Here is a 22,439-nt window from a genome sequence, read left to right as displayed (position 1 = left end):
TGTAATCACTGTATGTATCACTCATGATGTGTAATCACTGTATGTTTCACTCATGATGTGTAATCACTGCATGTATCACTCATGATGTGTAATCACTGTATGTATCACTCATGTGTAATCACTGTATGCATCACTCATGATGTGTAATCACTGTATGTATCACTCATGATGTGTAGTCACTGCATGTATCACTCATGTGTAATCACTGTATGTATCACTCATGATGTGTAATCACTGCATGTATCACTCATGATGTGTAATCACTGCATGTATCCCTCATGATGTGTAATCACTGTATGTATTACTCATGATGTGTAATCACTGTATGTATCACTCATGATGTGTAATCACTGCATGTATCACTCATGATGTGTAATCACTGCATGTATCCCTCATGTGTAATCACTGCATGTATCACTAATGTGTAATCACTGTATGTTTCACTCATGATGTGTAATCACTGCATGTATCACTCATGATGTGTAATCACTGCATGTATCACTCATGATGTGTAATCACTGTATGTATCACTCATGATGTGTAATCACTGCATGTATCCCTCATGATGTGTAATCACTGCATGTATCACTCATGATGTGTAATCACTGCATGTATCACTCATGATGTGTAATCACTGCATGTATCACTCATGTGTAATCATTGTATGTATCACTCATGATGTGTAATCACTGTATGTATCACTCATGATGTGTAGTCACTGCATGTATCACTCATGATGTGTAATCACTGTATGTATCACTCATGATGTGTAATCACTGTATGTATCACTCATGATGTGTAATCACTGCATGTATCACTCATGATGTGTAGTCACTGCATGTATCACTCATGATGTGTAATCACTGTATGTATCACTCATGATGTGTAATCACTGCATGTATCACTCATGATGTGTAACCACTGCATGTATCACTCATCATGTGTAATCACATGTACAAAACCCCAAAAGCAGTGAAGTTGTGACGTTGTGAAAACGGTAAATAAAGAGAAAATACAATGATTTGCAAATCCTTTTCAACTTATATTCAATTGAATAGACTGCAAAGACAAGATATTTAACGTTTGAACTAGAAAACGTTATTTTATGCTAATAATAGCTCATTTTGAATTTGATGCCTGCAACATGTTTAAAAAAAGCTGGCACAGGTGGCAAAAAAGACTGAGAAAGTTGAGGAATGCTCATCAAAGACTTATTTGGAACATCCCACAGGTGAACAGGCTAATTGGGAACAGGTGGGTGCCATGATTGGGTATAAAAGCAGCTTCCATGAAATGCTCAGTCATTCACAAACAAGGACGGGGCGAGGGTCACCACTTTGTCAACAAATGCCTGAACAACATTTCTCAACCAGCTATTGCAAGGAATTGAGGGATTTCACCATCTACACTCCGTAATATATTCAAAAGGTTCAGAGAATCTGGAGAAATCACTGCACGTAAGCCATGATATTACGGACCTTTGATCCCTCAGGCAATACTGCATCAAAAAGCGACATCAGTGTGTAAAGGATATCACCACATGGGGTAAGGAACACTTAGGAAAACCACTGTCAGTAACTACAGTTGGTCGCTATATCTGTAAGTGCAAGTTAAAACTCTACTATGCAAAGCCAAAGCCATTTATCTACCACACACAGACACGCTTTGCTGGGACCGCGCCCATCTAAAATGGACTGATGCAAAGTGGAAAATTGTTTTTGGAAACTGTGGACGTTGTGTGGTCCGGACCAAAAAGGAAAAGAACCATCCGGACTGTTCTAGGCGCAAAGTGTAAAAGACAGCATCTGTGATGGTATGGGGGTGTATTAGTGCCCAAGGCATGGGTAACTTACACATCTGTGAAGGCACCATTAATGCTGAAAGGTACATACAGGTTTTGGAGCAACATATGTTGCCATCCAAGCAACGTTACCATGGACGCCCCTGCTTATTTCAGCAAGACAATGCCAAGCCACGTGTTACAACAGCGTGGCTTCATAGTAAGAGTGCGGAACTAGACTGGCCTGCTTGTAGTCCAGACATTGAAAATGTGTGGTGCAATTTGAAGGCTAAAATATCAGAAGGGACACTGTTGAACAACTTAAGCTGTACATCAAGCAAGAATGGGAAAGAATTCCACTTCAAAAATGTGTCTCCTCAGTTCCCAAACCTTTACTGAGTGTTGTTAAAAGGAAAGGCCATGTAACACAGTGGTAAAAATGCCTTTTTTTTGCAATGTGTTGCTGCCATTACATTCTAAGTTCATGATTATTTGAAAAAAAAAAAAAAAGTTTCTCAGTGTGAACATGAAATCTCTTGTCTTTGCAGTCTAGTCAATTGAAAATAAGTTGAAAAGGATTTGCAAATCATTGTATTCTCTTTTTATTTACCATACCACATGACATGTGTCAACTTCACTGCTTTTGTACATCAGGTCCTGTGTGTTCAACTTTGCATCAACTTCCTCAAACTAATTTGTCTATGTAACAACTTACCTTGTACTGCACTGATTGTATTCTATATTTATCATTACACTTGTCCTCTTTGTCATCACGGGTACACGAAGAAAGCCCAGAACAAAGCAAAATACACAAGCTAATCCTTCAAAAGACTGGTGGATGGGTTGGGCATTCGTCTTTAGAAGTTTCTTTCTTTTTCTTTTTTTTTATTGCAGCAAACTATTCTGACAGCTATAGAAGGAGGTTTCTGAGACTGATGTGCATTTACCTGAAGCCTGGGATCATCTTGGCAAAGCCAATGACCTTCTGAATGCTGTAGGAGACCAAGTCTGCCAGGTGGGGCAGCATGGAGAAACTGGAGCCTTCCTCCTCACTGGAGTCAGGGCTGCTGCCCTGTTCTTGGTACATCATCAACAGGTTGTTGAAGTTCATTTTGGCATCCACCGATTCTGCAGCGAGGAAAATAAAGACAACAAAAAAAACATTAAAAAAAAAAGGTAGTACCAAATTTTTCGGAGTATAAATCACTCCGGAGTATAAGTCGCACCGGCTGAAAATGCATAATAAAGAAGGAAAAAAACATATATAAGTCGCATATTTTGGGGAAATTTATTTTATAAAACCCAACACCAAAAATAGACATTTGAAAGGCAATTTAAAATAAATAAAGAATAGTGAACAAGAATAAGTGTACGTTATATGAGGCATAAATAACCAACTGAGAACGTGCCTGGTATGTTAACGTAACATATTATGGTAAGAGTCATTCAAATAACTATAACATATAGAACATGCTATACGTTTACCAAACAATCTGTCACTCCTAATCGCTAAATCCCATGAAATCTTATACGTCTAGTCTCTTACGTGAATGAGCTAAATAATATTATTTGATATTTTACGATAATGTGTTAATAATTTCACACATAAATCGCTCCTGAGTATAAGTCGCATCCCCGGCCAAACTGAAAAAAACTGTGACTTATAGTCCGAAAAATACGGTAATACAGAGTGTCCATAACGTCCCTACAATTGTAAAAATGTATTACAAAGTGCTAGGGCTGCAAATCTTTCGGTGTCCCACGTTTCGATTCAATATCGATTGTTGGGGTCACGATTCGATTATAAATCGGGTTTTTTTTTTCGATTCAACGCGATCCTCGATTCAAAAATAATATTTTTCCGATTCAAAACAATTCTCTATTCATTCAATACATAGGATTTCAGCAGGATCTACCCCAGTCTGCTGACATGCAAGCAGAGTAGTAGATCTTTGTAAAAAGCTTTTATAATTGTAAAGGACAATGTTTTATCAACTGATTGCAATAATGTAAATTTGTTTTAACTATTAAATAAACCAAAAATATGACTTATTTTATCTTTGTGAAAATATTGGACACGGTGTGTTGTCAAGCTTATGAGATGCGATGCAAGTGTAAGCCACTGTGACACTCTTGTTCCTTTTTTATTTTTTATAAATGTCTAATGATAATGTCAATGAGGGATTTTTAATCACTGATTTGTTGAAATTGTAACTAATATTGATACTGTTGTTGATAATATTCATTTTTGTTTCACTACTTTTGGATTGTTCTGTGTCGTGTTTGTGTCTCCTCTCAATTGCCCTGTTTATTGCAGTTCTGAGTGTTGCTGGGTCGGGTTTGGTTTTGGAATTGGATTGCATTGTTATGGTATTGCTGTGTATTGTTTTGTTGGATTGATTAATAATAAATAAAAATAAAAAATAAAAATATAAAAAATAAACAATTTTTGAAAAATGAGAATCGATACTGAATCGTACAACGTGAGAATGGCGATTTGAATTTGAATCTATTTTTTCCCACACCCCTACAAAGTGCCCACATGTAGAGAATCCTGAGAGTACCGTATTTTCCGCACCATAAGGCGCCCTGGGTTAAAAGCCGCGCCTTCAATGAACGGCATATTTCAAAACTTTGTCCACCTATAAGCCGCCCGGTGTTGTAAGCCGCATCTAACTGCGCTAAAGGAATGTCAAAAAAACAGTCAGAAAGGTCAGTCAAACTTTAATAATATATTAAAAACCAGCGTTCTAACAACTCTGTTCACTCCCAAAATGTACGCAAATGTGCAATCACAAACATACGTATATCAACATGGACAGAGCTGCGTGAAAAAAGCCACCCGGCCTCTTCGCGTAAACTTAAACTTACCTTAACCACTCGCTCATCTTTTCTTCATCCATCCCTTCGAGTTAGCTTTTATGATGACGCCGGCTGGAAAGGTCTCTTTTGGCAAGGTCTTCCTTTTGAATATCACCATGGGTGGAAGTTTCATTAGCATGGCAAGCTAGAACCACAGTGAAGGATGACTTCTCATTCCCTGTGGTGCGAATATTCACCGTACGTGCTCCCGTTCCACAGTGCGGTTCACAGGAATATCAGTTGCTGTGAAATACGGTAGTAATCCGTGTGCGGATGGAGAGATTGCGTCTTTTCATGAACCGGATCCTTGTCGCTTTGTAGGAGCCATTTTGTGGTCTTTACAGATGTAAACACACAAAGGAAATGAAACGTACGGTGATATCCGCGCGCTTTTTCTTCTTCTACGCGGGCGGGTGGTTGCTTACAGTAGAAGAAGAAGCGCTTCCTGTTCTATGGGGGCGGGTGCTTACCTTGGGGGTTGCTTGCGTAGAAGAAGAAGCGCTTCCTGTTCTACCGGGAAAAAAGATGGCGGCTGTTTACCGAAGTTGCGAGACCGAAACTTTATGAAAATGAATCTTAATATTTATCCATATATAAAGCGCACCGGGTTAAAAGCCGCACTGTCAGCTTTTGAGTAAATTTGTGGTTTTTAGGTGCGGCTAATAGTGCGGAAAATACGGTATGCTTATTACACGCTTTTTTATGTTACAGTCTTATTCTACTATAGAATAAATTCATGTTTGTCCTCAAAATTCTACACACAATACCCTGCAATGACAATGTGAAAAGTTGTTTTTTAAAATGTTGCAAAATTAATCAAACAAAACACTAAAAAGTCATATTTACATCTTAAAACATTTTCAATACCATGCCACAAGCTTGGCACATCTATCTTTGGACACTTTCAGGTTGGATGGGAAATGTTGGTTTTCATCCAGGATGTTGCATTGCATTACATTGCTGCATTCATCTTAGTCTAGTCAGGGAGGTGACCAAGACCATGGTCACTCTGTCATTGCTACAGCATTCCTCTGTGGAGAGAGGAGAACCTTCCAGAAGGACAACCATCTCTGCAGCAATCCATGTATGGTAGAGTGGGCAAACGGAACTCATTTCTTAGTCAAACGTTTGCCAAAATGCACCTGAAAGACTCTCAGACCATGAGAAAGTAAATTCTCTGGTCTGATGAGACAAAGATTGAAGTCTCCACCAATACCATCCCTACAGTGAAGCATGGTGGTGGCAGCATCATGGTGTGGGGATGCTTTTCAGCGGCAGGAACTGGGAGACTAGTCAGGATAGAGGGAAAGATGAATGCAGCAATGTACAGAGACATGCTGGATGAAAAGCTACGCTTCCCATCCAACCTGATGGGAGCTTGAGAGGTGCTGCAAAGAAGAATGGGCGGAACTGTCCAAAGATAGGTGTGCCAAGCTGGTGGCATCGTATTAAAAAAGACTTGAGGCTGTAATTGCTGCCAAAGGTGCATCAACAAAATATTGAGCAAAGGCTGTCCATACTTATGTGAGGTTTTTTGGGAAAAACCTTTTCAAATTGTCATTATGGGGTATTGTGTGCAGAATTTTGATGACAAAAATGAATGTATTCCATGTTGGAATAAGGCTGTAACATAAAATGTGAAGTGCTGTGAATACTTTCTACATGCCCTGTAGAGGTGTGTTGACCAAGGTAAAAACCAGCGATTAAAACTGCAAAGAGACACCATGGACACCCTGTACTTCTGGACAAGAAAGAAGGCCGACTGAGAACAGAGATGTGTGCTGACAGCCATGACAACACATGAAGCCTCTCAACATCTCGGGGTTATTTTCAGTCGTCTGTGCTGGACAGAGGTCATGTGACCATGCCTCTCGCTGCGTGTGCTCCATTGGTGCATTCATGTTTACTCGCAGGTAGATGTAGATCTCCTTTGGACAACACCTGATACAACACTAGCCAAATAGCTCATATATTAGTCGTCTCTAAATACTCTGTTTTTATATTCCTCGCAGGGCATTTATGGAACCTCCCAATACAACATTTGCTCCTGAAAGGCGAGTCTATTTGCAAATATTTCAGCCAGTGTTGATCTTGAGAGACATTTATATAGCAGCAGTCTCTCACCTGGGGAGTGACTGAAGGAATCGGAGGAGGCGTCGGACAGAGAGTGGAGGGACGCCGCTCTGCTGGCGCTGCGTGTCACCGGGCCCTGGCGGACAGGAGGCTGGAAGGGAAAAATAGGACAAATTTGATCAAATGACAGAAGAAATTAATCCTTTATGCTGGTTCTAGTTTTGTGTGACAGACTGTACTTGTACCACAAGTCCACTATAGTGCTGTTTATGAGGGCTGGGGGTCTTTAGGAAGCACCATTCCATTTGGTTCTTGGGTGTAACGATTCAGAATCAATTCTTGATTCAAAATCAATACTCTGATTACACATAGCACATTGATAAAACTTAACGTATTGTTACCATAACAATCTACAAGGTTAATATAGGTTGCTTCTCTTTCTTCCCCTCCATTTTTCTGCATTCTTTTGTATCTCTAGTTATCAGTACAAAGGTGATAACTGTATTGTTGATAATAGAGATACATTATTGGTATTATTCATTATCAATAGCGATATTTCTATTGGTATTTGTATTGCTGTAGTGTAATAATGCTCATTGTCATTTCTGTATTATTATTTATTTCGCCAACTGCTTCTTTGCTATCACTTTTACCATCATATTTGTACATATCCTATTTGCTGATGTCACTCTATTGTTGTTGTTATTGTTGTGTTTGCTGTTGTTGTCTCTCTGTCTAATCCCCCTCTTGTCCCCACAATTTCCCCCTCTGTCTTCCTTTTTTTTCTCTTTCTATCCCCTCCTGCTCCGACCCAGCTGCACCAAATGATAATATAAATACATTTAATAAAGTCAAATACAAATAAGGCAACAAGAGAAGTATCCTACACTTTTCTTTTGTAAAGTAAATCTGAAAAGCTGATATGGGCATCTACATCTACTATATGATTTGCCTGAAAAGCTGGACAGGACAAAAAAAAATCAATACTTTCTTAATAACATTGGGCGCCAGTTCTACGATTAACTACATTCCTCCATAAAATAGATAAACAGCTCGGATTGATTCCTATATTACCTAAAAAAAAAAACTCTTTTTTTTTTTTTTTTTTTTAAATAAAATGCTAGCCAAACATTTAATAAAGTGAAATACAAATAAGACATCAAGAGAAGTATCCAACAATTCTCTTTTCTAAAGTAAATATGTACAGCAGATATAGATCATCTAAATCTACTGTATGATTTGTCTCAGTGGCTGGAAAAGAAATATAGAATTTTTTTTTTAAAAACAACAAAAATAAAAATATACATTTTTTTTTTTAATTGATTTAAGAATTGTTACAAATAATTGTGATTAATCTGAAAATCAATATTTTTTTGGGACATCCCATCCCATGATGATTACAAGCTCAGTTTTTGTTGCCTTGCTTGAGACTTGACTTTCACCAACTTGCACCAAGGCAGGAGGGAACAAGGTTGCGAGTTTGACTACCTTATAAAAAAAATTGAATAAATTCATTTGTGTCCTCAAAATTCTGCACACAATACCCCACGATGACACTGTGAAAGGTTTTTGATAATTTTAGCAAAATCGAAAAATGTACATAAGTATTGACAGCCTTTGTACAATACTTTGTTGATGCAGGTCCATCCTCAAGTCTTTTTGAACACCATGCCACAAGCTTGGCACACCCAACTTTGGGCAGTTTGGCCCATTCCTCTTTGCAGCACCTCTCAAGCTCCATCGGGTTGGATGGGAAGTGTCGGTTTCGATCCAGGATGTCTCTGTACATTGCTGCATTCATCTTAGTCTAGTCAGAGAGGTGACCAAGAGCGCGGTGGAGCTTGAGAGGTGCTGCAAAGAGGAATGAGCCAAAGATAGGTGTGGCAAGTCTGTGGCATCGTGTTCAAAAAGACTTGAGGTGTAATTGCTGCAAAAGGTGAATCAACTAAGTATTGAGCAAAGTTTTAGTTTTTTATATTTAAATACATTTGCAAAGACAAAATAAATAAATCACATTGTCATGATGGAGTCTTGTGTGTTGAATTTTGAGGACAAACATGAATGTATTCCATGTTGGCTCTAAGATAACAAAATGTGGAAAAAGTGAATACTTTCCAGATGCTCTGTATGAAGTCTGTTCTTGACAGTAATGGCAAATCCAATTGATAACTTTTTACCGTCTTTTGACACTGATTAAAAGTACACTATAAGAATGTGTATGTACATAGGGTGAAATCATTCCTTTTGAAAATTATATAAGAATTTAGTGACGTATTTTGCCTTAGTTACGTCGGTGGATATCTCCATATACGGTAGAGGTTAACCCGAAGAGCTTTGCACGAGTCTGCCATTTTTATTCAGTTTTATTCTAAAGTTGCAATACAGTAGGGGGAGCACAAAAAGGAGGAAGCATTAGATTAGGACACACCATACTGAATAAAACATTTATGGTGGATATCACCGGCGTCACAATTTAAACAAATGCCATGGGTGGATCTACACCTGACATCCACTATATTGATACCAAGTACAAGAGCATATCTACTCAGTGGCCTAGTGGTTAGAGTGTCCGCCCTGAGATCGGTAGACTATAAAAATGGGACCCATTACCTCCCTGCTTGGCACTCAGCATCAAGGGTTGGAATTGCGGGTTAAATCACCAAAAATGATTCCCGGGCACGGCCACCGCTGCTGCCCACTGCTCCCCTCACCTCCCAGGGGGTGATCAAGGGTGATGGGTCAAATGCAGAGAATAATTTTGCCACACCTAGTGTGTGTGTGAGACAATCATTAGTACTTTAACTTAACAATATCTAGTTGATACTACTATGATTACATCGATATTTTTTATAATCACAAATATTTTTTTCTTTTAAAATGTATATTTTGTTTATAAACTCAGGAAATATATCCCTGGACACATGAGGACTTTGAATATGACCAATGTAGGATCCTGTAACTACTTGGTATCGGATCGATACCTAAATGTGTGGTATCATCCAAAACTAATGTAAAGTATCAAAGAAGAGAAGAATAAGTGATTATTACATTTTAACAGAAGAGTAGATAGAACATGTTAAAACAGAAAATAAGCAGATATTAACAGTAAATGAACAAGAAGATTAATAATACATTTTTACAGTTTATCCTTCATAATGTAGACAAAATAATAGGTAGATAAATGACACAATATGAGTCTTTGTTTGTTTACTTACTACTAAAAGACAAGTTTTCTAGTATGTTCACTATTTTATTTAAGGACTAAATTACAATAATAAACATATGTTTAATGTACCTTAAGTTTTTTTGTTTCAATAAAGACAATGCCATTTTTTGTAGGCCCCTTTATTTAGAAAAGTATCGAAAAGTATCGACTTACATTTTGGTACCGGTACCCTATATTAAAGCGGTCCCTGGTGTAAAAAAGGTTGGGGAACCCTGATGTAGACCACAAGGAAGTGTTTCAAATCCTAATATGACCCTTTAGGAAGTGTATATTGCAATGTACTAAAAGTATGTTATATCAGTACTTGTAATATTTGTGATGTGATGAGAACGCACCCTGAAGCGGCAGAAGTCGGAGTAGGAGTCGTCGTATGTCTTGTGGTGCGCCTCCACCAACGTGGCGATGACCTGACTCTGTTCGTCGCTGAGACGAGGTCGCCGCGCCTCCTTTTCCGCCTCGCGCTGGGCCTCCTCGTCCTTCCGCTGCTGAATGAGGTCCTTCTTCCTCTGCACTTCCTCGTCTGTCAGTATGACTGTGGTGTGGGAGACCAAACAGGGAGAGTGCAGTGAAAAAAACACCAATATGACGTTTGAATGAGCATGCATAAGTATGTGTAAACCAGCTACCCTGTTGTGCACAACATATAGATACGTAACATGTAGATACATAACATGTAGATACGTAACATGTAGATACGTAACATGAAGATACATAACATGTAGATAGGTAACATGTAGATACGTAACATGTAGATACGTAACATGTAGATACGTAACATGTACATACGTAACATGTAGATACGTAACATGTATATACGTAACATGTAGATAAGTAACATGTAGATACGTAACATGTAGATACGCAACATGTAGATACGCAACATGAAGATACGCAACATGTAGATATGTAACATGTAGATACGTAACATGTAGATACGTAACATGTAGATACGTAACTTGTAGATACGTAACATGTAGATACGTAACATGTAGATACGTAACATGTAGATACATAACATTATATTAGATTAGATAGTACTTTATTAATCCCTGAAGATAAATTGTAGATATGTAACATGTAGATTAGTAACATGTAGATGATTAACATGTAGATACGTAACAAGTAGATATGTAACATGTAGATACGTAACATGTCGATACATAACATGTAGATACGAGACATGTAGATACATAACATGTAGATACGTAACATTAGATTAGATAGTACTTTTTTAATCCCCGAGGGGAAATTGTAGATACGTAACATGTAGATACATAACATGTAGATAGACAACATGTAGATACGTAACATGTAGATACATAACATGTAGATACGTAACATGTAGATACGTAACATGTAGATACGTAACATGTCGATACGTAACATGTAGATACATAACATTAGATTAGATTAGATAGTACTTTATTAATCCCTGAGGATAAATTGTAGATATGTAACATGTAGATACGTAACATGTAGATACATAACATGTAGATACATAACATTAGATTAGATTAGATAGTACTTTATTAATCCCTGAGGATAAATTGTAGATATGTAACATGTAGATTAGTAACATGTAGATGCTTAACATGTAGATACGTAACAAGTAGATACGTAACATGTAGATACGTAACATGTAGATACGTAACATGTCGATACATAACATGTAGATACGAGACATGTAGATACATAACATGTAGATACGTAACATTAGATTAGATTAGATAGTACTTTATTAATCCCTGAGGGGAAATTGTAGATACGTAACATGTAGATACATAACATGTAGATAGGTAACATGTAGATAGGTAACATGTAGATACGTAACATGTAGATACGTAACATGTAGATACGCAACATGTAGATACGCAACATGTAGATACATTACATGTAGATACGCAACATGTAGATACATAACATGTAGATAGGTAACATGTAGATACACAACATGTAGATACATAACATGTAGATACCAAACATGTAGATACCAAACATGTAGATACCAAAATTGTAGATACGTAACATGTAGATATGTAACATGTAGATACGTAACATGTAGATACGCAACATGTAGATACGAAACATGTAGATACATTACATGTAGATACGCAACATGTAGATACGTAACATGTATATACATAACATGTAGATACGTAACATGTAGTTACATAACATGTAGATACGTAACATTAGATTAGATAGTACTTTATTAATCCCTGAAGGGAAATTGTAGATAGGTAACATGTAGATACGCAACATGTAGATAGGTAACATGTAGATAGGTAACATGTAGATACGTAACATGTAGGTATGTAGCATGTAGATACGTAACATGTAGATACATTTCATTCATTATTTTTTTTCATTTATTTATTTCAGGCAATGACATAAAAAAGTACAAAGTTGACAACACATAATATAAATTAATATAGTGCAAAAGGTAATGTATAGTATGTAATGCATGATTGTCCAGTTTTGCCTGAAAGGGAGTGGGAAGAAGATAATTTATTTAATCCCACCCCCAGTTCTCCATTCAGTGATTATTCACATGAGTTTCACTCTTACTTTGTTCAAGGATTATAATACAGATGTTGTATCATAGTGGCATTACCACAGGTAACAATAATTATTACACTGTAACAATCATTTGTATCAACAATGTAGGAATAATGAATATACCAACAATGGTAATAGACAACATAGCAATAATGGTAATAGACAACATAGCAATAATGGTAAGGAAACATTAAGCACACGTTAACACTTTGAGACAAACAGCAGGTCAAATTAAAGACCCTCATCTCTATATTTGAACCAGACCCCATGTTTGTATAATAGTTTAAATCGATTAATAGTTTGGCATTGCTTGTGTTATAAGTCCAGTTTGTTCCATAGTTTTACTCCGCATACAGACACACAAAAACAATTACGAGTGGTTTGAGCTCTCGGCAATAAGAAATATCCAAAGCCTCTCAAGTTATGAGCCTGCACTCGTCTTAGAAAAAAACGTTGTAGATTAGGTGGCAATAATTTGTCAAATGCTTTATATAAGATTATTAATGTACTATATTTAACAAGGTCATCAAATTTGAGCAACTTTGATTGCATAAACAGATTATGAGTATGTTCTAAATAACCAACGTTGTCTGCTCTTTTCTGTAATATAATCAGAAGATGAAATGTGTTGTGGTAAGTATTACCCCATACTTCAACACAGTATGTAAGGTATGGCAGTACCAAGGTGCAGTATAGAATACGGAGTGCATTTTCATTGAGGTATAGTTTTGCTTTGTTTATAATTGAGAGGCTTTTGGAGATTTTTGTTTTAATGTGTCTGACATGAGGTTTCCATGATAGTTTACTATCAATTATTACTCCCAAAAATGTATTCTCATTTACGATTTCAATTTGGGTACCATCAATACTTATTATCTGTTCAGACGTTATGTTGCGATTTCCAAAGATCACTATCTTAGTTTTATTTATATTCAAAGATAATTTATTTGTGTCCATCCATTTTTTTACTATGTTTACTTCTGTGTTTACTGTATTTATGAGCTCATTAGATTCATCACTACTGTAGAATATATTTGTGTCGTCTGCAAACAGTATACATTTCAGTACTTTGGATGTATTAAACATATAATTAATATATACATTAAACAGTTTTGGCCACAACACGGGCCCTTGGGGGACACCACAAACTGTACACTCCCTGTTAAATAACTTTTTAACCAGTCACCAGCCAACCCTCTAATTCCATATCTTTCCATTTTATCTAGTAGAATTGAATGATTAATGGTATCAAAGGCTTTCTTTAGATCAATAAAAATATCAACTGCATATCTTTTATGCTCCAGTGCAGACCTGGGCATTCTGCGGCCCGCGGGCCACATCCGGCCCTTTGTACGTCCCTATCCGGCCCGCGTGAGGCCAATCATAAATTACAAAATCAATTTAAAAAAGTATCTATGTCGAGTGTGCAATACAACGGTGCTGCTTTTGTTTTGAAAAGCGTTATTTGTATTACTTCCGTGTGGACGTATGCTCATGCGTGATTGTGAGTGAATGTGAACAGCGGCAATCACAAATTACAAAATAAATGTAAAAAAACACCTATGTCGTGAGTGCAATACAACTGTGCTGCTTTTATTTTGAAAAGTGTTATTTATGGGCGTATGTCCGGGAATGAGTGAAGACGCACAGCGACAAGTGAGACGCTAAAAAAAGAAAAGTTGATGATGAATGGCGTGTTTTCAACAAGACATGGACTGCCAAGTATTTCTTTACAGCAATGAAAGGTAAAGCCGTGTGCTTAATGTGTGGTACACATGTTGCTGTGTTTAAAGAATATAGTGTAACGACCTGCTGAAGTTGATGTGTTCTTGAGTTGCGGAAATGAGGAGTGAGGATAGACGTGTGTGTGGAAGGAACGAGATAAGTTGAGCTGTGTTAGTATAGGTTGCTCAACAAAAGTTTAAAAAGAGCGTCAGACTTGGAGTGCACTTCTTCTGGACGCTACAATTGGTGTCAGAAGTAAAACTTTGTGCATACTGCCGCGACTTGTGTGAATCCCGGACATGAGCTCGCCGCAAAGAGAGAAAGAGAGAGGGAGGAAGGAGAGGGGCAGCGTCTACAGGTGTAGCGCACGCTGTTTGGCATGGCATGGGGGAATTCCGCCCTCAATGAAGACACCCAGGTTTGATAGCAAGGCGAACTGGGAGGCATTTCATCCCACTTCTGACACCAATTGTAGCGTCCAGAAGAAGTGCACACCAAGTCTGACGCTCTTTTTAAACTTTTATTGAGCAACCTATACTAACATAGCTCAACTTATCTCGTTCTTTCCACACGCACGTCTATCCTCACTCCTCATTTCTGCAACAGCAACGCTTCCTCCTTCTTCGCCAATCACCTTACAGGCGTGCTATGTTCTCAACAAAGAGGATGCAGGATAAAGTGACAGAAATTGAAATGTTTGCATTGTAATATACATCAGGAAGTGTTGTGTAAGAAAGTGTTGAAAATAAAACCATCAAAAGCCATCTGCTTTTGTATAAAGATAAGTTAGGTTAAATGAAAATATTATTATTATTATTATTATTATTTATCTTACGGTATATCAAAAATAATTTGAGCAAAATTTAATTGAAATATTGTCGGTGTGGCCCTCCAGCAATGCTCGGGTTGCTCATGCGGCCACCGGTAAAAATTAATTGCCCACCCCTGCTCCAGTGCATTCGTAATCTCTTCAATAGCTTCAGTTATCGCCATTGATGTTGTTCGTTTGGACCTAAAGCCATACTGACCGTCATTGATTATAAGATGCTTCTCAAGAAAATATTCAAGTCGAGAGTTAAATAGTTTCTTTAAGATTTTTGAGAACTGAGGCAAAAGAGAGATTGGTCTGTAATTGGTGAAAGTGTGTTTGCAGTCACTTTTGAAGAGCGGAGTTACCTTAGCGATTTTCATTTGACTTGGAAAGCAGCCAGTCTGGAATGATAAGTTACATATATAAGTTAAGGGTTTTACACTCTTCAGTATAACTTTTTGAACCAATATCATGTTGATATCATGGCAGTCAGTGGAGCACTTACTTTTACACTTCCGCACAATGTTTGTCACTTCCTGCTCATTTGCAGCTGAGAGGAAGAATGACGAAGAATTCTGTTCAATAGTTGATTTTGTAACTCCATTGTCTGGGATATCAACAGCCAACTTAGGACCAACATTTACAAAAAAACTATTGAACTTGTTTACTACATTACTCATATTATAATCTTCACCGTTTTCATCAATAAAGTAATCAGGATATGTCAACTTTGAATATTCTTGTTTGATTAGACTATTCAAAACATCCCAAGTTCCTTTTGTATTGTTTTTGTTTTCATATAGTTTTTTTTATAATATAACTGTTTGCTTGTTCTTATAATATCAGTTAATTTATTTTTGTACTTCTTGTATCGTTGTTCGACTTCTTTTGTTTTTATTTTGATGAAAAGTTTGTAGAGATTGTTTTTCTTTTTACAGGCATTAATTATCCCTTTTGTGATCCAAGGGCTATTTTTCTTTTTTCTTTTTATAAAATATTCTTTCACGGGGCAAAGTTTATTATGCAGGGAAGTAAAGATGTCTAAAAAATTACAATAAGCACTGTCCACATTTGGTTCTCTGTATACTGACGTCCAATCCTGAACTGCTAAACTATTGTTTAGGGCACAGATTGTTTCCTCAGTTGTTATTCGTTTAGAGATTTTTGCCATAGTGTCTTTGGTTTTCTTGAGATGACAGTCATATAAAGTAAAAACAGGTAAATGGTCAGTAATATCACATATAAATAGGCCACTGGTGACTTGATTTCCCATAATGTTAGTAAAAATGTTGTCGATGATTGTGTCACTATGTGTTGTTATTCTGCTTGGTTTGGTTATGGTTGGATATAGAGACAAGCTGTACATTGTGTCAATGAAGTCATCAACATGTTTTTGCTTGGTTGAGTTTAACAAATTAATGTTAAAATCACCACAGATAAATATGGTTTTATGGTTCAAAGAGGAAAATAGTTTACCCATCCACTCATTGAAAGTTTCTATGCCTGAACCAGGTGCCCGGTATACACAACTCATGAAGATATTTGTCTTTTTGTCATTTAGGATTTCCACTATTTAACATTCAAATAATCCATCGACTGCTATGGTCATGTTTGTTAAAACTTTAAATGTAACAGATTTATGAATGTACAATGCGACCCCTCCTTCTATTTTATTTATTCTGTTTACCGGTATGTATCTTAATTCATAGTCATTGAGACTAAAATCAATACCTTTATCATTGTTGAACCAGGTTTCAGTAATTGCAATAATGGTAAATGGATGACTAAATTCTTTCAAGTAATCCTTGATAGCCTCAAAGTTAGTGTACATGCGTCGACTATTGAAATGTACTGCTTTCATATTGTTCACAGGTAAAATAATTATAGTTTTTTACAATTGCAGAGAAAACATTATTATCAGGGTCTATCTCCATATCAGTCTCTGTTGTGGCATGCTCTTGATACTCACACATGTCCAGTTCTTTTTGTTGATGTTGTAGGATCTTCTGTAACATGTCCATATCAATACTTGGTGTGGTCTGTGTTCTTGGTGTGGGTAGCATTGAGATGATGTAGAAGTCACAAAGCTACATTGATACCAAGTACTGCATCAATGTCAATACTTATCAAGACCTTCTATTTTCCTTACCACCAAGACTTTTGCTTCCTCCGGCGTCCCATTTAGTTTGATGAAGATCTTACGGTTCGTTACCCAGGTTTGTTGAATCTTGCTTTGCCTTTTAAGTTGTCGTGCGATCCATGCAATGTCAGCATTTTTCTTTGTCAAGTGTTCATTCATGAAAACATCTGTACCTTTCAGTTTGCGTCCTTGCTTCAATAGTGCAATTTTCTTTTTCCTGTTTGTACATCTCATGATGACAGCGGGTGGTCTCTGGTTCATGAGAAGTGGGTGACAAGCCTCAATGTGCTAAAGGTCCATCTCTATCCCCCTGCTCTGGAGATAGGAAGCCACCTGCTGCTCCACCGACTGTGTCTCCTGTTCGCTGGGCTCCCCGCTGTCTGTGGCCACCGCACGCGCGTAGGAGCGCGGCTTGATTTTGATACTGGTGATGACCACATCATTCATGCGTGTGTACTGCTCTAGCTTGTCCACTCGCCGCTCCAGATCCACAATGCGCCGGTCTTTTCCCACGTTTTGGAGGCGTAGTTGTCTCACCTCCTCCAGTAGCCCCAGAAGCTGCTCCTGTTGAGTTCTGACCGCAGTCACATCGCTGCACAGGGAGTGGAGTGTGAGCGTCATCTCCTCGAACTCCTCCAATGCAGCACCGATCGACACAAACTGCAAAGTGTCACGGCACAGTGACACAGTAAAGCCAAAAAAGTACAGAAAAGATGTGCTGGTTTTGCACAAGGTGATCGTTAAACTCGACAGCCTTACATCAAAAACAGTCAGTCAGACGCGCGCGAACTCCAAACAGGAAGTGACGTGAAACCGGAACAGGAAGTGACATAACATATAGATAGGTAACATGTAGATACGTTACATTAGATTAGATTAGATAGTACTTTATTAATCCCAGAGGAGAAATTGTCGATACATAACATGTAGATACATAACATGTAGATACGTAACATGTACCGTATTTTCCGCACTATAAGGCGCACCTAAAAACCACAAATTTTCTCAAAAGCTAACAGTGCGCCTTATAACCCGGTGCGCTTTATTACGATTAATTTTCATAAAGTTTCGATCTCGCAACTTCGGTAAACAGCCGCCATCTTTTTTCCCGGTAGAACAGGAAGCGCTTCTTCTTCTACGCAAGCAACCGCCAAGGAAAGCATCCGCCCCCATAGAACAGGAAGCGCTTCTTCTTCTACCCGCCCCCGGAAGAAGAAGAAAAAACGCGCGGATATCACCGTACGTTTCATTTCCTGTTTACATCTGTAAAGACCACAAAATGGCTCCTACTAAGCGATCCGGTTCATAAAAAGACGCAATCTCTCCATCCGCACACGGATTACTACCGTATTTCACAGCAACTGAACCGCACTGTGGAACGGGAGCACGTACGGTGAATATTCGCACCACAGGGAATGAGAAGTCATCCTTCACTGTGGTTCTAGCTTGCCATGCTAACTTCCACCCAGGGTGATATTCAAAAGGAAGACCTTGCCAAAAGAGACCTTTCCAGCCAGCGTCATCATAAAAGCTAACTCGAAGGGATGGATGGATGAAGAAAAGATGAGCGAGTGGTTAAGGGAAGTTTACGCGAAGAGGCCGGGTGGCTTTTTTCACACAGCTCCGAAGGCGAACACACCTTCACTAAGACGGGCAGACAGCCTCGGACGACATACGCCAACATTTGCCAGTGGATCGTAAATGCTTGGGCAGATATTTCGGTCACAACTGTGGTCCGAGCTTTCCGGAAGGCAGGATTCACAGAACAACAGCGACACTGACTCCCGATGACTTCTACGAGACGGAACCGGCCATTTTGGATACCACGCTTGCGCAACTTTTCAATTCGGACACCGAAGACGAAGAATTCGAAGGATTTACGAATGAAGAATAACTTCAGAAGGTGAGCGCTATGTTTATTTTGTGTGTTGTGACATTAACGTTCGAGCAACATTATGTTACTATTGCTCTACACCATTTTGAATTTTACTATGTTTGTGATTGCACATTTGCGTACATTTTGGGACAGAGTTGTTAGAACGCTGGTTTTCAATATATTATTAAAGTTTGACTGAACTATCTGACTGTTTTTTTGACATTCACTTTAGCGCAGCGTTTTTTTGACATTCACTTTAGCGCAGCGTAGGCGCGGCTTATAGTCCGGGGCGGCTTATTGGTGGACAAAATTATGAAATATGTAATTCATAGAAGGTGCGGCTAATAATCCGGTGCGCCTTATAGTGCGGAAAATACGGTAGATACGTAACATGTAGATACGTAACATGTAGATACGTAACATGTACAAACGCACACAGCTGCTTGGCTTTATGCCAAATATTAGCATAGTTAGGACCGCCCATCTACGGTTAACTAATGCATACTTGCCAACCCTCCCGGATTTTTCGGGAGACTCCCGAAATTCAGCGCCTCTCCCGAAAACCTCCCGGGAGAAATTTTCTCCCGAAAATCTCCCAAAATTCAGGCGGACCTGAGTGACGTGTCGACAGCCTGTTTTCACGTTCGCTTTCCCACAATATAAACAGCGTACCTGCCCAATCATGTTATAACTGTAGAATGATCGAGGGCGAGTTCTTGGTTTCTTATGTGGGTTTATTGTTAGGCAGTTTCATTAACATCCTCCCAGCGCGGTAACATCACACAACAACAGCAGTCACGTTTTCGTCTACCGTAAAGCAGTTTGTCTGCCGTAAACAGCAATGTTGTGACACTCTTAAACAGGGCAATACTGCCATCTACTGTACATGCATATGTGGCAATAACATCTAGGGCTTTTAGAGAGTGCAGTGCACAACTGCGCACACAACAAGGAGACGAAGCAGAATGCATCATCAGAGAGGGTGTTCAGCATGGTTAGAAATATAGTGACAGAGAATAGAACAAGGATGGACAATTCAACCCTTAACTCAACAATGAGTAGATGAGTGTTATGTGTGTGTACATGTGTAAATAAATGAACACTGAAATTCAAGTATTTTTATTATTTTATTATATATATATATATATATATATATATATATATATATATATATATATAATAAAATAATAAAATATATATATAGCTAGAATTCACTGAAAGTCAAGTATTTCTTATATATATATATGAAACACTTGACTTGGTGAATTCTAGCTATGCCCACCCCCCCACACCTCCCAAAATCGGAGTTCTCGAGGTTGGCAAGTATGCTAATCAATGTTTATTTATCAATCAATGTTTATTTATATAGCCCTAAATTAATGCAAGTGAAATGACTGAATTTGGTAACAAATTGCTACAATTGGTGTTTTATCTTTGACAAAAGTGTTTTTTACCTGCTACATGTCTTATCTGTGTACATTTATCCACAGTATTGTTTTTAGTACTTACTAATAATTGTATTTTTCTTAAAGCACAGACCAGGAGTGGCAACCATAAATCATGAATAATTTTATATAATGTCAACAATGTTTTTTTTATTATATTCTACTCTAATCCTTGATTATGGCAGACTCTATGTAATATGGAATATTGTCAATTGTTCTTTGAGTGTAACAAGAAAAACACAATGTGTATAATACCTTTTAATCTATATTTTAACGTTCTATTATTGTTATATAAGTGCAATAAGAAACATGTTTATTGTTTTGTAAGGTTGTCTGTTAAAATTAAGCCACAGCTGACCCTTTTTCGTAGCTCCTTTTATTTGGAAAATTATCGATATACATTTTGGTACCGGTACCAAATTAGTTCCTTTTATTTGGAAAAGTATTGATGTACATTTTGGTATCGGGACAACCCGTGACTGCAGCTATGTCAATAAAGCGTTGGGCGGGGGTGTTGTTGTTCTGCGGGAGGAAGAGAGTGGGAGGGGAGCACGTCCATATGGAGACCCCTGCTGCACTAAACAAGTGAGAACATTGTCTTTGTTCTGCTGCCTCCTTGTTGTTCCAGCCACTGAATGAGCTCACAGAGAGAGCCAGAGTCAGCCAGCAGCCTGTCAATAACATGTTGGCGCTTTTGCAATGTGTGCCATCCAAGCATCCATGACTCTCCTCTCGCCGATTTACCCCCGCAAACTGATGGAGGATAAAGGTGAATTGGGACTATAAGGGGATGTGAGAAAACAAATAGTGGTACCTACACTTAAGGGTGTTTTGAGATAAGAGTTGCATCCCTGTTCATTGTTTTACTTTAAAGTAGCAGTGGAGTGGAAAAACAAGTGTCCTCTATATTTAAATATTATCATATAAATCGATCTATGACACCAAAAGACTTACAAAGTTTGCGGATAAATATACAAACCCCGTTTCCATATGAGTTGGGAAATTGTGTTAGATGTAAATATAAACGGAATACAATGATTTGCAAATCCTTTTCAACCCATATTCAGTTAAATATGCTACAAAGACAACATATTTGATGTTCAAACTGATAAACTTTTTTTTTTTTTGCAAATAATCATTGACTTTAGAATTTGATGCCAGCAACACGTGACAAAGAAGTTGGGAAAGGTGGCAATAAATACTGATAAAGTTGAGGAATGCTCATCAAACACTTATTTGGAACATCCCACAGGTGAACAGGCAAATTGGGAACAGGTGGGTGCCATGATTGGGTATAAAAGTAGATTCCATGAAATGCTCAGTCATTCACAAACAAGGATGGGGCGAGGGTCACCACTTTGTCAACAAATGCATGAGCAAATTGTTGAACAGTTTAAGAAAAACCTTTCTCAACCAGCTATTGCAAGGAATTTAGGGATTTCACCATGTACGGTCCGTAATATCATCAAAGGGTTCAGAGAATCTAACCATAATCCCAATCATATATGTTGGGTCAACAGTGTCCCCTCTCGGACCACCAAAAAGTAGCTGCTTCTCAGCTGTGGGCCGCAGCTGTACTCAGTTGTTTCCACCACTTGTGACAGTAATGACAATATCAAACAAACAATAAAAGTCAGAAGCTAAAGTTATAGAGAAGTTTCTAAAGCGCAAAATGATGACGAAAGCGTGAAGCTGTATTTTCTTTTGAACTTTAATTTTATTGATAGTTTATCTAAGAAACAGATGCTTATTATTATTCGTTTTCAAATTCAGTATAAAAAAAATCATTTCAGCACTGTGCAATTCCGGACTATCAGCCGCTACTTTTTTCCTACGCTTTGAACCCTGCAGCTTATAAAACGACGTGGCTAATTTATGGATTTTTTTCACAGACAAACATAATGCAAGATATTAAAAAAAAAAAAGACAAGCAAACACTGAT

At 37.9% G+C, this 22,439-nt stretch overlaps 1 protein-coding gene across 2 annotated transcripts in view; it reads right to left on the bottom strand.

The window, feature by feature from the left end:
- The window catches only part of LOC133622753 (vitamin D3 receptor B), a 95,746-nt gene that overhangs the window by 23,789 nt on the left and 49,518 nt on the right, over positions 1-22,439 (bottom strand). For both annotated transcript variants that reach the window (XM_061985688.1, XM_061985689.1), the window contains exons 5-7: positions 10,277-10,473; positions 6,767-6,866; positions 2,728-2,908 (exon numbers count right to left, since the gene is read on the bottom strand). In XM_061985688.1, coding sequence (XP_061841672.1) covers positions 2,728-2,908; positions 6,767-6,866; positions 10,277-10,473 — 478 coding nt within the window. The remainder of the gene's footprint in view (positions 1-2,727; positions 2,909-6,766; positions 6,867-10,276; positions 10,474-22,439) is intronic.

The sequence above is a fragment of the Nerophis lumbriciformis genome, linkage group LG23, assembly GCF_033978685.3.
Source record: "Nerophis lumbriciformis linkage group LG23, RoL_Nlum_v2.1, whole genome shotgun sequence".
NCBI classification, from domain to species: Eukaryota; Metazoa; Chordata; class Actinopteri; order Syngnathiformes; family Syngnathidae; genus Nerophis; species Nerophis lumbriciformis.
Note: the sequence above shows the minus strand (reverse complement) of the source record. Positions and strands in the feature narration are given on the sequence as shown.